At 39.8% G+C, this 16249-nt stretch overlaps 1 protein-coding gene across 1 annotated transcript in view; it reads left to right on the forward strand.

Annotated features, from left to right (window-relative positions):
* gad2 (glutamate decarboxylase 2) overlaps positions 1 to 16249 on the forward strand; it is a 147933-nt gene that overhangs the window by 66736 nt on the left and 64948 nt on the right. The window contains exon 4 of the mRNA XM_072575985.1: positions 729 to 962. Coding sequence (XP_072432086.1) covers positions 729 to 962 — 234 coding nt within the window. The remainder of the gene's footprint in view (positions 1 to 728; positions 963 to 16249) is intronic.

Below are 16249 nucleotides of genomic sequence, written 5' to 3' on the forward strand. Positions count from 1 at the left end.
TATTTGCAGCTGGTAACACCCTAGTTATACCTCATAAAGTCTATTTTCTGACAATATACCTAAAATCTAAAACATTTTCTCCAGATGGAATTATACTTCTTTCATTGTATTTTGTTCAGGTAATGATTTGGCAGCATTAACAAGGCAAATGTTTTATGTACTGAACTGAAATTCCTTTTTCTGCTGTATTTGCAAATGCAAATCAATGGACTAATGTTATGTTGTCATGCTAAGTAATTATGAACATATCTGCCAAAAGCAGCAATACATGTTTCTAGGCTCAGAGGGAATTTTCCAATAGTTTTTAACTATTTTGATTTGATTTCATACATAACTATTTTAGAAACCGATGCCTTATCCATTTAATAAATGATTGATTAAAATGGGTGTTCAAGCAAATAGATATTTGACACCTAATGAGATATAAATGAGGTTAGGTTTCTGAGCTGTACATCATTTAACATTGGTTAGAGTATCTTGTCAGATCTCAGCCAGATCTCCCCAGAGGAGGAAACTAACTGCTATAATTAGTTTCTACCCAGTCAGATATAATGTCCTGCTGTCAGATAATGGATTCTCGGTTACCCCAGTTATGGAGGTGACTGAAAACTGTTGTGTACTTCCTGGAGGGGCTGTGTTAAGAAGCGGCCTACAGGGGGAAAAATTAGAGGATAAACTGGAAACGCAATTAAAATGTTTTTCTTCTTAACATTTTTCTATCTTTACAGACCTCCTGCCAGCATGCGATGGGGAAGGAGTAACTTTCACTTTCTTGGAACAAGTTTTGGACATTCTACTTGATTACATTTTGAAAACATTTGATAGATCTACAAAAGTTATAGATTTCCACTACCCCGATGAACTCCTTGAGGGATTTAACTGGATGCTGGATGAACAGCCGAATACTTTGGAAGACATTCTGGTGACGTGCAGAACAACACTTAAATATGCTGTGAAAACAGGTACAAAAACAAAACTGTTCATTGCATGTTGTAAAGCCTATGTAATGTTGATTTCATTTAGCAAAATTTTTATCTGAGGTGTATTCGTACAGTTTGATAGACATAATAATTATCACAAATATTTCACAATAGTTTGCCACATAATGTTCCATTAAGCTATCAAAATGCGTAACTACTTTTGAAATGGTATGTATGGTAACAGCAGATAAGGATTGTTGGTCTGTGGCAATCCAACTGAGAAATGGTATAACTTGTACAAGTTTTTTGGATTGGTGTATCATTCACCGCTTGAACTCATGACCTGAATTCACGGTACAGTGAAAATCATATTAGCTACTCCACTGAAAGGCTATTCATCAAGACCATTCTCTCTCTACAGTCCTGGTATCATGATCTGCAAAGTACCAGATTGCAATTTGTAGGGTCATGTTGTTGGACCCCTGTCTAGAGTGACATTCAGACTCTTTTATCTGAGTTATGAAGTTTTGGCAGTCATCAAACTTTTGAGTGTTAAACTTCTTGCAGAAAGGAAAGAACAAAAAGTGCATAAAATCTCAAAGGAGGATAATTTGAACCTACTGCTTTCCAGTTAATTTGTTTACTGCTTCTCACGTTTTCTGAAATGCATTCTCCACCCAAATATAAAGGATTAGTTCTCGTTCACAGATCTGAAGAGGAGGCATACTGGACTCAAAATGTTAAATCTGTTTCTCTCTCCTCAGTGCTGCCGTACCTGCTGAGTCTATCCAGCATTTTCTGTGTTTGTTTCAGAGATGTGTAGCTCCATCTGACTATTCAGGAACCAGCATCAATTTCAGGTAATGCAATGGTCAGGATTTTCCCCAAGGCAGGAACAATCTCTGGTATAGACAAAATGGCACTGGAAACCTGATTCCATTCCTGATCCTGAATACAGCAAGCCATTTACTCTGGGTGGATTGAGGCAGGGGTGTAAATTGCACATTTATAATTCACGGATGTAACTGCATAAGGAAGTGTATAGCTGTCTTCAAACATATCCAATTTTCATAGAATCATAGAATTCCTACAGTGTGGAAGCAGACCACTCGGCCCATTGAGTGCACACTGACCCTCCAAAAGCATCCCGCCCAAATCCATCCCATTACCTGTATTCCTCCATTTCCCATGACTAACTCACCTAGCCTGCACATCCCTGGACACTATGGGCAATTTGGCATGGTCAATCCACCTAACTCACACAGCTTTGGACTGTGGGAGAAAACAGAAGCACACAAAGGAAACCCACACAGACACAGGGAGAAGGTGCAAACTCCACATAGACAGTCGCCCGAAGCTGGAATAAAACCTGGGTCCCTTGCACTGTGAGGCAGCAGTGCTAACCACTGAGCTACCATGCCATTTTTGTTAGCTTTTAAAACACAACTTGTGGACTTTAAAATTTCCAGAGAAGATCTAAGCTGGAGACATCTTGAGACATCTTTGGGAGAGGTAATATGCCCTTTAATAGGGGTCAAGTGCCATTTGGCATTGTTGAAAATAGTCACGAATGTACAAAGTAGTAAATGCTTGGAATTGTGAAGGGAATCGCCAAGCCGTCGAAGCATTTAAATTTTCAGACTTTTAAATTTAAAACCAAGCAGTCTACATTTTTTAAAAAATAAATGATTGTTTCACTGTTGACATAAGCCTGAGGATTATGTTTAGTGCAGCATGATGACTTTGCAACCTCTCTTTGTCAGAGTCACTTTGATTGACAGCTCCAAGTGGTTACAAAGCATTTGATGTGAGGTCATGTATGTAAATTCTTGGTTTTATAAGGGAATAAGTTGTTGAAGGAAGCTAAATGCATTATTTAATCAATCTGTGTTTTTATTTTACATACTGAATTCGTCAATAGATATTTTAAACATTGTTTTACTTTTGTCTCAGCATGGGGGCTGACATTTCCCCATGATATATGGGTGAGATTGCATGAAGACCTTAAATGCAAAGGTTGGTGGGTCAAGTATGTGGTTTTGCACGAGTTTACTCTATGTTAGCATTGGAGAATAAAAGGCTATGGGGTAGATAGGCATAGGGTGACATGAAGAGATGAAGGACCATGGAAGTTTAGTGGGTGTATGTTGGCCTGGAAGGTACACAGAGTGCCAAGGTGGCTTGGGCATGAGATCTTATAACTTAGCAAGGATCGGGCAGAGCAAATGGTTTGGTGTGAGGCAATGTGGCAGATGGAGAGCTAGAGGGTTGTTTTTGCTTTCTTGATTTTTTTTTCACAGTTGGGACAAAATGCCAGAACTGCAAAGCCACTTTTTAGACAGCCTGCCCTCATACCCAGCAGATCCTATGGCTGCCTCTGCACCTTTTGGAAGGAACAACCTCCAGAATATCTAACCTCCACATCCAAATTTAAACCATTCAGGGCACTTTCTCCCATTTACAGAGATGAGAATTTTCCAAACTCTGTGCTCATGTCTCAGGGTCAAAACTTCATAGTAGGAAACAGCAATGGAGAAGCATCTTCAAGAGAAAGAAAAAATGTATTTTCCTCTCCTTTATAAGATAGGGGAAGATAGTCTCATTAGACCATACTCTTATAAAGGTGATGGTCAACTTATCCACATCCAGGCTTTTGCAATCATGCCCTTCAGCTATTTGATTATGGATAACACATGATGACGTGACTATTATTTTCCTTGCCTCCTTTTGTACATGGTACTTGTTCACAACATTCTCTCAGTGGAGTTGCTTTGATAGCAATGTACAATGCATGAGTCCACAGATGTCATTCCTTTGTTTCAATTTCAATGGCACAATGGCATGGAGAAGTATTTGCTTTAGCTTCGAAACAAAGAGAAAAAAAATCTCTGCTTGGGGAATCCAGACGACAACTGGAGAACCTTAAGATTAGTACTAGGCTATCTCAGAGTGAAATCAATTAGGGGCTCTTATTGGCTCTTATTGGCAATTCTCCCCCCCCAGAGCCAGGTGATCTAGGTTCAAGTCCCACCTATTCCAGACATGTGCAAAACATCTCTGAATGGGCTGATTAAAAAATAGTTTTTTCTTTAGCAGTGAAATCAGCAAGCACTTCTGTATTCAAAGGGGAGTGAAAATCTGAACCTCAGCCCTTTAAATGGCTGTGGATATGGCTTCAATGTATGTTTTCAAAGATGTGATTGATAGTTTTTTTATTGGGTAAGGGCAGAAAGGGATATGGAACCTTTAAGATGTCTACACCATATGGACTTCAGCAGTTCAAGTGAGTGACTCACTACCATCCTCTCAAGGGCAATTCAGGATGTGTGATAAATCCTAGCCTAGTCCACGTTTTGCAAAAGATTTTTTGAAAATTCACCAAAGATCTGATCAAATGGTGGAATAGCCTTGAGGAGCTGAATCACAGGATCCCTATAGTGCAGAATTCAACCCATCAAATCCACACCAACCCTCTGAAGCGCATCCCACACAGACCCACACAGCCCACCCTATCCCTATAACCCTGCATTTTCCATGGCTACTCCACCTAGCCCGCACATCTTTGGACACTATGGGCAATTTAGCATGGCCAATTCACCTGACCTATGATAGTCCTACACAGCAAAGACTTTTACATTTTTCCCATTTCTTCCTTTGTTTTCAGTACTATCTTTTCACTCGTGGTTTCTGTATTCATCAATGAGCAAGGATTATTTGTTAAATAATCTGTAACACATAGACAATGATTTTGTGTCAATTTATATATTGGGTACAGTATTTGAATCTAGCATTAAAGAACCAGAGATGGGAGTTGCATCAGTTAATCTGACAATAACCAATGATACCAACCCATGTTTACCTTCTCTGATGTTAACATTCTTTTAAAATACACCAACTGCTTCATTTGAGCTTCACAGCAAATAAAGTTGGAATCTTGGAACAGTCTGTCCCTTTACTAGTACAATTAAAATAGAGCCAAGGCCAATTATATTGCTGCTCTGTTACACATTGTCGAGTTTAAACTTGATTTCCAGGTCACTTTGTTCCAGCTTTTCATACAGTCAGATTAAAAGGAAATAAAAGTCCAGGAGTGCAGATTAAATTAAAACTAACAGACATCTCTATGGTTTCTAAAAGCTAATAAGTTGTAAGTAATATCTTGTTTGCAATAATTGTAAAAAACAATCACACTCTTTACACGTATGAACATTGTCATTTTTAAATGTTACATGGCTCAAAATCCTTATCATCTATCAAGTTGAGATCCCTATTAACTTATTCTAACTTTCTCATATCATTGCCACAGTTCAATCTTTTCAAGTATCAAGGCGATTGTTTTCCAAGACATGGGCTAAATTTTCAAAGAAGATAAAGATTAGCAGTGTGCAAATGTGCAACTTGGCACCACCAGAATCCTTGTGAAAATCCCAATCATTTACAAAGGGACCGGGATAGGGTTGGATTGGCAGCCTGCTAGTGAGTAGCAGATATTCAGGCATTGGCAAACAGACACACCTTAGGGGTCTAGTAAGGCCCTGTTCTCACCCTCACCAAGATGTATAGATGGTATGCAGGCAAACTATATTAGCCTGCCCCTCCAAGATCATGTCCTTTTAGCTTTTCTTTCAGTCATTCATGGCATGTGGGCACCACTAGCCTAGCTAGCATTTATATTAGCCATCTTTAGTTGTTCTTGACAGGATTGTGATGAGCTACTTCTTGAACTACTGCAGTGCATGTGCAGTGATGTGGTAGCTATGGCAGTGTCAAAGAAATTAAGTCACCTTGCCTTCTTCCTGACTGCCTCTATCTTCAGACTGGAAGGACCCAGCCCTGCCCATGTGACTGTCAATCTGTGAGTACTGAAGGCACTCCCATTGACTTATCAGTCTTGGAAGTCTATCTGCCATGGATCTGCTTATCATTGACTTTGTTAGGTTTGAGACTGAAACCAGTTGGGATACTTAATCTGAGTATACAGGATGCCAGTTTACTGGTGCCACAGTGTTTAGAGCAATGCTGTGTATATAACGTTGGAATAGGGATATCAGAAATTTGGAATAAATGGCAGTAGCTCTTGGGGAAATAAATGGCAGCATTTCTTTTGCACAGATGAGCTCAGATTTAAGAATGCATGCCTGAGGTTGCATAGCTGAGTTATCTTATTTGATAGTAGTCCTCTCACCTAATCATCTGTTGATCTTAAAAGATGGAAAATGTAATCACATTTACACCCTACATGTGGAGACTAAAACAACTGATCAAATTTAATTAAGCTTAAAGCAACTTTAAAAAATACAAGGAAAGAAAGATATCTAAGTATTCAGTTTTATCTTTGTCAAAGTCCAAACTTGATTCAGGGAAAATAATCCAGCAAACTAAATTATTCAATTTCTCCTCCCATACATAGCTTTTGTACTAGCCTTCTTATTAAAGGATTGGTCAGCTGTAATCCAAATATAACTCAATACAATTGGAACTGTTTTTGTATCATATTTTCCACTGTTCTACACTGCCAAAGAATATCAAACAGAATTGAACAATTTTATCGTTTTTACAAGGCTAATGCCTTGTAACATTTGTTTGGTTCTACCTCCAGCTTTGTAACATAACACCCAATCTGTTTTAAAGGGTTAAACATGGCAAATAACATTTAGTCTGCTATTACTGAGGAATAAATGCACAAAAAGTCATTTGAAGAGATTCCACAGAATGTTAATGAGAAGGTAAATGTACATTGTATGTAATCAAAGTACCACAGCACTCATGGGTCAGTTTTCAATCCAGAGTCAGGATACTTTCTGGGGCCTAAAACTGTACTCCGTTAGTGTTGTTTGTGGAATGTAATTGCCCAATGTAAATACTCCAATTGTATCAGAAGTAAACTTAGTGAAACCTAATCCAGCCAAACCTATCCTGAAGACCAGCCCTGCCTGAACAGCATAATCCTCAAAGGCAAATGGGAACCATACTGGGGCCTGTCAATGGCTTGATGTAGAGAGGGGACAGGCAAAAGTAGAAACACATCCTCAGCAAGCATGAAAGTGGCCATACAACTGATAGGAAGGTAATGTGCCCAATCCAGATTAAAAGCTCTAATTTTACAGTCACAGTGAAAATTCCAGCACTACGCTGAGGAGTTGGGACACTGAAACACCATCCTGGAGCATTATTTCCAAAGCACAATCTTACCAATCTCTTATCAATCTTGCCATTGAAAAGCCTGGACCCAATTCCAGTCACAATTCAGTTGGCAGCAGTGAGAAAGTTCTGATGCTAGGGATCTCTGAGAAGGCCAAGACGAGCCATTCACTCTGCACATCTGACAGAAGTTGGGCAGAAGAGAGCTTAGGGCAAAGGTGAAAGCGGCATTATAGCATGCTATCGCTTATGGCTGTACTGAAAAAGAACAAACTCCCATTGATCCAGAACAAATATCCAATACAGTGGAATGCCAAGAACAAATTCATTATGAAAACAAACATTTCACTACATGGTCATGTGAATAAATTATTTTGCAAATGTACTTAAAAACCTATGTCAATAAACACCTCACTCAGATACTTATATCAATTAACATTTCCATTTAATAAACAGGTCGAGCTGTTCATTAGTAGGCACCCCATTGTGACATTGATAGTTTAGTAAGTCAGTCATGCAGGATAAATCCTATAATTGTTTTAGATAACAAGACACTGTGTTTTTGTTATACTTTATTGCAATTTCTTCAAAATCTTGGAGCTCCCTTCCTGACAGCACTGAGGGTATACCTACACCATGTGGAATGTTAGTGGTTCAATAAGGCAGCTCACTAGCAACTTCTTAGGGGCACTTACGGATGGACAATAAATCTTGGCCTCGTGAGAAAAGAATTTTTTAAAATTACTATCGCCCATAAATGAAGGAGAATAAAAAATATGGTTGCTTCAATTATTGATTTAATTTCTATATTGCAGACTACACACTATTGAGAAAAATACTGTCATTCCTAATTTTTTTATTCATTTGTGGCTGTTTAAATTGCCTGCTGCCTCCAGGAACTACCCATGTGTGAACCAGAGGCTAACCGCCAATCCAGTTCCCAAGAAAATAAGAGGGGCCGGGTTTGGTGCCTTGTGATTCCAGACAAATCTTGGCCTTTTTGCCACAATGGAGGTGATCTCCATTCAGGTAAAAATTAGGGCTTCACTCTCCATGGAATAGTACACAGTTTGAGGTGCTGTCTTTCCAATCCAGGGAAAGCAAGCTTATTGGATACAGACAATGGTGGTACAGGGTTGTTATTTGGACAGGAGGCCTCTGACCTCCAAAATGCCACATTTATTTAAACAATTTGGAGGCATGGAGATGACACCAAAATTGGTGGTATAGCGGACAGTGGAGAAGATTATCTAAGGGTGCAACAAGATCTCGATCAGCTGAGCCAATAGACTGATGAGTGGCAAATGGAGTTTAATTTAGACAAAGGTTGGTAAGACAATGTTGATAAAACATTTTGGTTGCATTTTTGAAAGACAAAGCAGGGCAGAATTTAATAGTTGCACCCGAGAGAGTATTGTCAAACAGAAAGACCTAGGGATTCAGATACATAGTTTCTTAAAAGCGGCATCACAAGTGGTGAAGAAGACATTTAGAACTCTTGCCTTCATTGGTCAGAGCATTGAGTATAGGAGTTGTAATGTCATGTTGCAGCTGTACAAGTCACTCTTGGAGTGCTGCACACAATTCTGGTCACCCTGCAATAGGAAGGATGTTATTAAATGTAAGGAGTGCAGAAACAATTTACAAGGATGTTACCAAGACTACAGGCTTAGTGTTATAAGGAGAGGCTTGATAGGCTGGGATATTTTTCTCTGAAACATAGGAGGCTGAGGGGTGACCTTATAGAGAAATGTGGATAAGATGAATACCAAAGGTCATTTCCCCAGGATTGGGTGTCCAGTATTAGACAATATAGGTTTAAGGTGAGAGAAAGATTTAAAAGAGACCTAAGGGGCAACCTTTTCAAACAATTGGTAATGTGTATATGGAACAAACCACCCGAGGAAGTGGTAGAATCGGGTGCCATTACAACATTTTTAAAACATTTCAATAGATACATGAATAGGAAAGATTTGAAGGGATGTGGGCCAAATGCAGGCAAATAGGACTAGTTCAGTTTGGGAAAGCTGGTCAGCATGGACCAAAGGGTTTGTTTCCGTGTTCTCTCACTCTATGACTCTATGGAAGGCATTGTCTGCTCTCCTCCTTATTTTGTAAATGATCCCATGGTACTATTTCAAGAGGGGAATCTTTGTTACCCTGGTCAACATTTATTCTTCAATCATTGTCACAAAAACAGATTATTTTGTCAAAACACAAAAACAAACACAATGACAAAAATTAGGAACAAGACCACTCAGCCTCTCTCGCCTGTTCAGCCATTCAATAAGGCATAACTGACTTGGATGTAACCTCAACTCCTTTCCTGTCTGTACCATATTCGTTACCTTCTTTTGACAATCAAAAATCTGTCAAAATCAGCCTTGAATATATTAAGTGAACCAGGTTTTACTGTTCTTCATGAAAGAGAATTCTATTAATATTTCTGAGATAATGAAAGTCTTCTTTCAGTGCAGCACTCCAAGAGTGACTTGTACAGCTGCAACATGACATTACAACTCCTATACTCAATGCCCTGAGCAATGAAGGCAAGAGTTCCAAATGTCTTCTTCACCACTTTGTGATACCGCTTTTAAGAAACTATGTATCTGAATCCCTAGGTCTTTCTGTTTGACAACACTCTCTCGGGTGCAACTATTAAGTTCTGCCCTGCTTTGTCTTTCAAAAATGCAACCAAAATGTCTTATCAACCTTGTCTTACCAACCTTTGTCTAAATTAAACTGTGCTTTTATACAGTGTCCATAGTTCTAGACTCTTGCAGTAGCAGAAACATTCCTTCGCATCCAAATTGTCAAGTTCCCTCCACACCTTATAAGCTTCAAAAGATTACCACTCATTCATCCAAACACCAAAGCATAGACCTAAATTGATCAAACTTTCCACATAAAATTAAACCTTTATCGCAGAAATCTGGGGCGGCACATTAGCTCAGTGATTGGCACTGTTCCTCCACAGCATCAGGGACCTGGGTTTGATTCCAGCCTCTGGTGACGGTCCATTTAGAGTTTGTACATTCTCCCCATGTCTATGGGGACTTCCTCCCACAGTCCAAAAATGTGCAGGTTAGGTGGATTGGCCATGCTAAATTGCCCATTGAGTACAGGCATGTGCAGGCTAGGCAAATTAGCCATGATAAATGGAGGGTTACAGGGATAGGGTAGGAGGTGTTCAGGTTGGATGCTCTTCAGAGGACAGTGTGAACTTAATGAGCTAAGTGGCCTACTTCCACACTGTAGGGATTCTGTCATTTCGCCTCAATGTTTCTGTACACAGTCCTTGAGATGCTCTATCACCATGCCTGATAATAAGACTTTCCTACATTTATCAAATAAAACAAATAACTGCAGATGCTGGAGATCTGAAACAAAAATAGAAATTGCTGACAAACTTCAACAGGTCTGGCAGCATCTGTGGGAAGAAAGCAGAGTGAATGTTTCAAGTCTGGTGACTCTTCATCAGATCTGATTCATTCACACAATTATATCTAATTCTCCTTGCAGAAAATGCCTATATTTAATTTGCTTTTCTATTTAATTGCTATGTTTGCATGCTAACATTTTGTGATTTGTGGACCAAGGCAGTCAGGTCCCTCTGTAGTGCAGAACATGTGGGCCCCAGAGCAGACGAACAAGGAACAAGTGTAGGTCACTTGACCCTTTGAGTCAACACCATCATTCAATAAGATCATGGCTGACTTAATTTTAGCCTAAACTCTACACTCCCGCATTCCCCCAATAATCTTTCACTCCCATGTCAATCAAAAATCTATCTGCTATTGCAGTAAAAATATTTAAAGATTCTGCATCCACTAAATTTGAAAGACTCACAACCCTCTGAGAGAAAAAAAATATTCTTCATCTCTACCTTAAATGGGTGACCCTTTATTTTTAAACTATGACTCCTAATCCTAGATTTTCCAACAAGAGAAAATACTCTTTCAACAGGTCAAGCCCATTTAGAAGTTTATATGTTTCAATTATGTCACTTCTTCTAAACTCTCAGGGATAAGGCCTAGGCTGTCTAGCTTTTCCTCTTTAGATAATCCACTCATTCCAGGTATCAGTCCAGTAAACCTTCTCTGAATTTCTTCCAACACATTGACATCCTTCCATAAGATCAATGACCAGCAGTTTTTCCAGTACACCAGGTGCAGCTTCACCAATGCCCCATACAATGAAGCTTAGCCCTCTTACTCTTGCATTCAATATCCTGTTAAGTAAAACATATTTGATTAGCTTTCCTGAGTCCAGCAAACTAACCTTCCATGATTCATGCACTAGGACACCCGTGTGTCCCTGTATCTCAGAGCTCTGAAACGTCTCACCATTTAGATAATATGCTTCTTCTTTATTCTGACTGCCAAAATGGAACATTTCATACTTTTGCGCATTATATTCTATACACTGGATTTTTGCCCACTCACTTAACCTGTCCATATCCCTCTGTAGGGTCCTGTTGCACCCTTCACAACTCATTTGCCACCTATCTTTGTGTCATCAACAAATTTAACTACCATACTTTCAGTCCCCTCATCCACATCATTTAGATCATTTGTAAGCAGTTGAGGCCCCAGCACTAACCCCTTTGGCATACCATCATGACATCATCCTGCCTGCCTGAAAAAGGCCATTTACTCCTACTCTATTGGTCAGCCAATCTTCTATCCATGTCAGTACGTTACTACGTACTGCACAAACTTTTATCTTCTGCAATAACTTTTGATGTGGTATTTTATCAAATGCATTGTGAAAATTGTAGAGTTCAGCAATCTCTTGTCATTTAAATATGATATACTGCTTATTTATTCTTCCTGTCAAAGTGGTCATGTTCAATTTCCCCACCTCATACGCCATCTGCCAATTTTTTGTCCCCTTACTCAACATACTTACATCCCTTTTCAGACTGTCTATATTCTCTTGAGAACTTATCATTGCTGTAATCACACGGCTGTTTGTGGGGCCTTTGAATGGGCATATCAAACATTACATCCCATTAATGACTGTATTTCAAAGGTATTTCACTGGCTGTAAGTTTTCAAGTTATGAAAGGTGCAATATAAAAGTAAGCTGTTCTTTATTTCAGTATCTCATAATTAGAGATCTAAATGTGAGTGACCAGCTGGAGTCACTGAGGTGCATCTTTGTTTCAGAGAGCAATTTGGGTAACACATTCAGATGGTGGTCACATGACAGGTTAGGGTTAAGCAGACAGATGGAGAATGAATGACCATCAGACAGTCCAAAAGAAACAGGCAGGAAGTACAGGAGTCCCCAGAGGTCACATCCACAAAGTGATTTTCCATTTTGGATATCAGCAAGGGTGATGGATCTTTGAAGGAGTGCAGCATGAGTCAAGGTATTGGGCTCTGGTTGGCCCAGTTGAACAGGAAGGGAGGAAGGAGATCAGAAGGGCAGTACTGATAGAGGATTCTTTAGTTTCTGCCACTGCTAATGTGACTTCATCCTATTTCTTTTACCCTTCTAGTGTTGGCTTCAAGTATATCACAGAATTGCTGCAGGACATTCTTCTGGGGGAGAACAAGTAATGAGAGGTCATAGTCAAGAGTAGAATGGTGCTGGAAAAGCACAGCAGGTCAGGCAGCATCCAAGGAGCAGGAAAATCAATGTACTGCAGTACTCATTTTTACCTAATCAGTGGTCAAAGTCCACATTGATAGTAACAATATAAGTAGGACCGGGAAGTGATCCTGCAATTGGAATTCAGGGAGCTTGGTAGAATTTTAGCAAACAGGACTCCAAAAGTATTAATCTCTGAATTATCTCTACTGCTACATGCAAGCAAGTGCAGAGATAGGACAATAAGACAAATGAATGTGTGAATGAAAAGATGGTCCAGACAGGAGAGATTTAGATCCTTGGAACACTGCAGCTAGCTGTGGTGGAGACATACAAGCTGGACAGGAGCTATCTGTACGGAGCAAGGACTGAGTTCTTCCAGGACATTTTGCTGGTGCTATTGGACATGAAATAAAAGGGACAGTGGCAACATGGATGCCAAATTGGCTGAGGGCTATGAAACAGAGAGAAATGATTAATTTGTATTCTTTGGTGAGTTTCAATGAATATTTGTAGCTCAGGTTGAGGTCTTTCAAGTTCATTAGCTGCAGTTTCCGTGTGTTGGTGGGTTTGTGGGTTACCATGATGGTAAACACAATGACTGCAGATGCTGGAAACCAGATCCTGGATTAGAGTGGTGCTAGAAAAGCACAGCAGTTCAGACAGCATCCAAGGAGCAGGAAAATTGATGTTTCGGGGCTGCTGTGATGCCAAGAGGTCTGAGTAGTCTGGCCGTCATTTCTGAGATGTCATTGATGTAGGGGAGAGTGGCTGGGGTTTGGGAGCATTTTGCCTGCTTGTTGGGGTTTGTTGCTGAGAAATTGGCGGACTGTGTTCACTGGGTACCTGTTCTTTTTAAATACGCTGTATAGGTAATTTTTCTCTGCTCTGCATTGTTTCTCTGTGCTGCAGTGTGTGGCACCTCGTTGAAATAATGTTCTAATGCAGCTTTGTTTGTGGGTGTTGGGATGATTGCTTCTGTAGTTCAGTATTTGGTCAGTATGTGTTGTTTTCCTGTCGATGATGGTTTGAAGTTGCCCATTGGCTGTTTGCTCTACTGTGACATCTAGGAATGGCATTTTGTTTTTGTTTTCCTCCTCTTTAGTGAATTTTATGCCAGTAAGGGTATTATTGATGGTCTTGAAGGCTTCCTCTAATTTGTTTTGTTTAGTGATGACAAAGGTGTCATCCACATAACGGCCCCAAAGTTTGGGTTGGATGGTTAGCAGAGCTGTTTGCTCAAGTCTCTGCATTTCTGCCTCTGCTAAGAACCCTGCTATAGGAGATCCCATGGGTGTTCCGTTGGTTTGTCTGTAGGAAAGACCCTATACAGACAACAAGCAAAACTATTGTCATTTACAAAATACCTTGCAAGAACTATGACAAACACTACACTGGACAAACAGGCAAAAAACTAGTCACCAGGATACATGAACATCAACTAGCCACAAAACAACATGACCCATTCTCACTAGTATCCTTACATACAGATGAGGAAGGAGACCACTTCACCTGGGACAACACATCCATCCTGGGACAAGCCAAACAGCGATATGTATGAGAATTCCAAGAAGCACGGCATTCCAACCAGAACTCTATCAACAAACACATTGACTTGGATCCCATGTACTATCCCATGATAAAAAGAACAGGAAATTACATCACCACAGGAAATGATATCACCCAACCCAAGGAAACCTAAACACATAAATAGAAAGCGGGCCATGCCACCAGTGCTTCATCCAGAGGCTCACTAACGATGGTGACAAAACGTCTGAAAATGCATCTTCTAGCTCAGCAAGCAAACCTACATCCAAGTATTCTTTAGGCTTAAAGAAATTTTGTAGTTGTATTCCCTAGGGGTCTATATTGAGACTCTTGCATTTTCTGATATAGAAATGATCTAAATCTTGGGGTATGCATGGATCAAATACAACGTTGTCAATGACACAAAATTGAGGGAATTGTAAACTGTAAAGAGAGTGGTGTAGATCTTCAAAATGGCATTGACATGTTGGTGGAGTGGGCGGATAGGTGGAAGATAAAGTTGAATGTGAGGTGGTGCACTTTGGTCCAAAGAATGTGGAGACCTGGCTATGCATGTACATAACTCATTTAGATACAGCAGGACTGTTAGACAGTTATGCTCATAAAGCATATCCCATTGTCAGCTTCATTTGTAAGGACATTCAAGTACAAAAGCAGGGAGATTATGATGAACTTATGTAAGACACTGGTTAGACTTCAGCTGGAATATTGTGTACAGTTCTGGGTGTTGCACTATAGGAAGGACGTGAATGCCATGGAGACAGTGCAGAATAGGCTTAGGAGGATGTTTCCAGGGCTGGGACACTGCAGTTATGAGAACACCTTAAAACAGTTGGGAGTGTTTTCTTTGCCAAAGAGACATTTAAGAGGACCTTTGATATAAGTTTTCAACATCATGAGGGGTCTGGAGAAATGTTCCCTATGTATGAACAGATTGAGAAGCATTTTACAAAATAACCAAATGAGAGATGATTAAAGCCTTTTTCACACAATGGTTTACATAGGGAGGAAATTCTCTGCCTGGAAGTTGGGTGGGGGTGAGTTCAATTGAGGCACTAAAGAGGACTTTGGATGATTATTTAATTAGAAATGACATGCAGCATTACAGAAGATTATTCAAACGACACAGGCGGGGAGTATTTTGTTTGGATAATCGAATATTCGGATAATCGAATGCCGGATAACACAGTTTAGCCAAGCGTCAGGACCTTATGATCTTGTTCGGATAATCCTAAATTCAGATAATTGAATGCTGGATCATCAAGGTTCCTCTGTACAGGGAAACATCAGGAGATTGGCACTAAGTTAAAACGCTCAGGGAGCCAGAACAGATAAAATGGGCCAAATAATCTCCTTCTACACTATAAAAATTCTGTGATTCATTCATAAATCAAAACAGCCATGCTCATATGTCAAAGATGTCTCTCCTAGGCAACTATTTAGCAAAGCAAGTGAAATTAATCATAGCTTAAACTTATTCCATGTATTCAAAACCAGGAAGATGAAAGAAAGTCTCTGTTTGGCACAGTTTTGAATAACTCGATATTCCAACATTGCAACTAATGACAGCCTGAGATTGACAGGAGCACTGACATATAAATGATGCCGTGCTTACAGTGCTGCAGGTGAGAGTCTACTGCTTCTTGGGAGTCAGTCATTTCATGTTCGGTGTGCGCGTCGTTCCCCAGCAGCCAAAGTTACCCTTACTCAGTTGCGTGCAGGTATCGCTGTTTCTGTGTTGCTCCATCCTGTAAAAAGGACAGATTCAACAGCAGCAGCAATTCTGATGGATTACAGAAATTGTTTTACTTTAAGCAGTATTGTAATATCACCAAAATATCCCATTTATAATTTGGAATTGTATTTAGCAATCAAAGTGTGTTCAATAAAATTAAATTTTGTGGAAGAGATTTGGGTGTCCCTGACTAGATCAGCACTTATTGCCATGGAAAAGGTGGCTGTGAGCTATTTTCTCGAACCACTGTAGTTTTTGTTGCACATGGACACTCATAGTGTTGTTCAAAACAGAGTTCCAGGATAGT

The sequence above is a fragment of the Chiloscyllium punctatum genome, chromosome 8, assembly GCF_047496795.1.
Source record: "Chiloscyllium punctatum isolate Juve2018m chromosome 8, sChiPun1.3, whole genome shotgun sequence".
Classification (NCBI taxonomy): domain Eukaryota; kingdom Metazoa; phylum Chordata; class Chondrichthyes; order Orectolobiformes; family Hemiscylliidae; genus Chiloscyllium; species Chiloscyllium punctatum.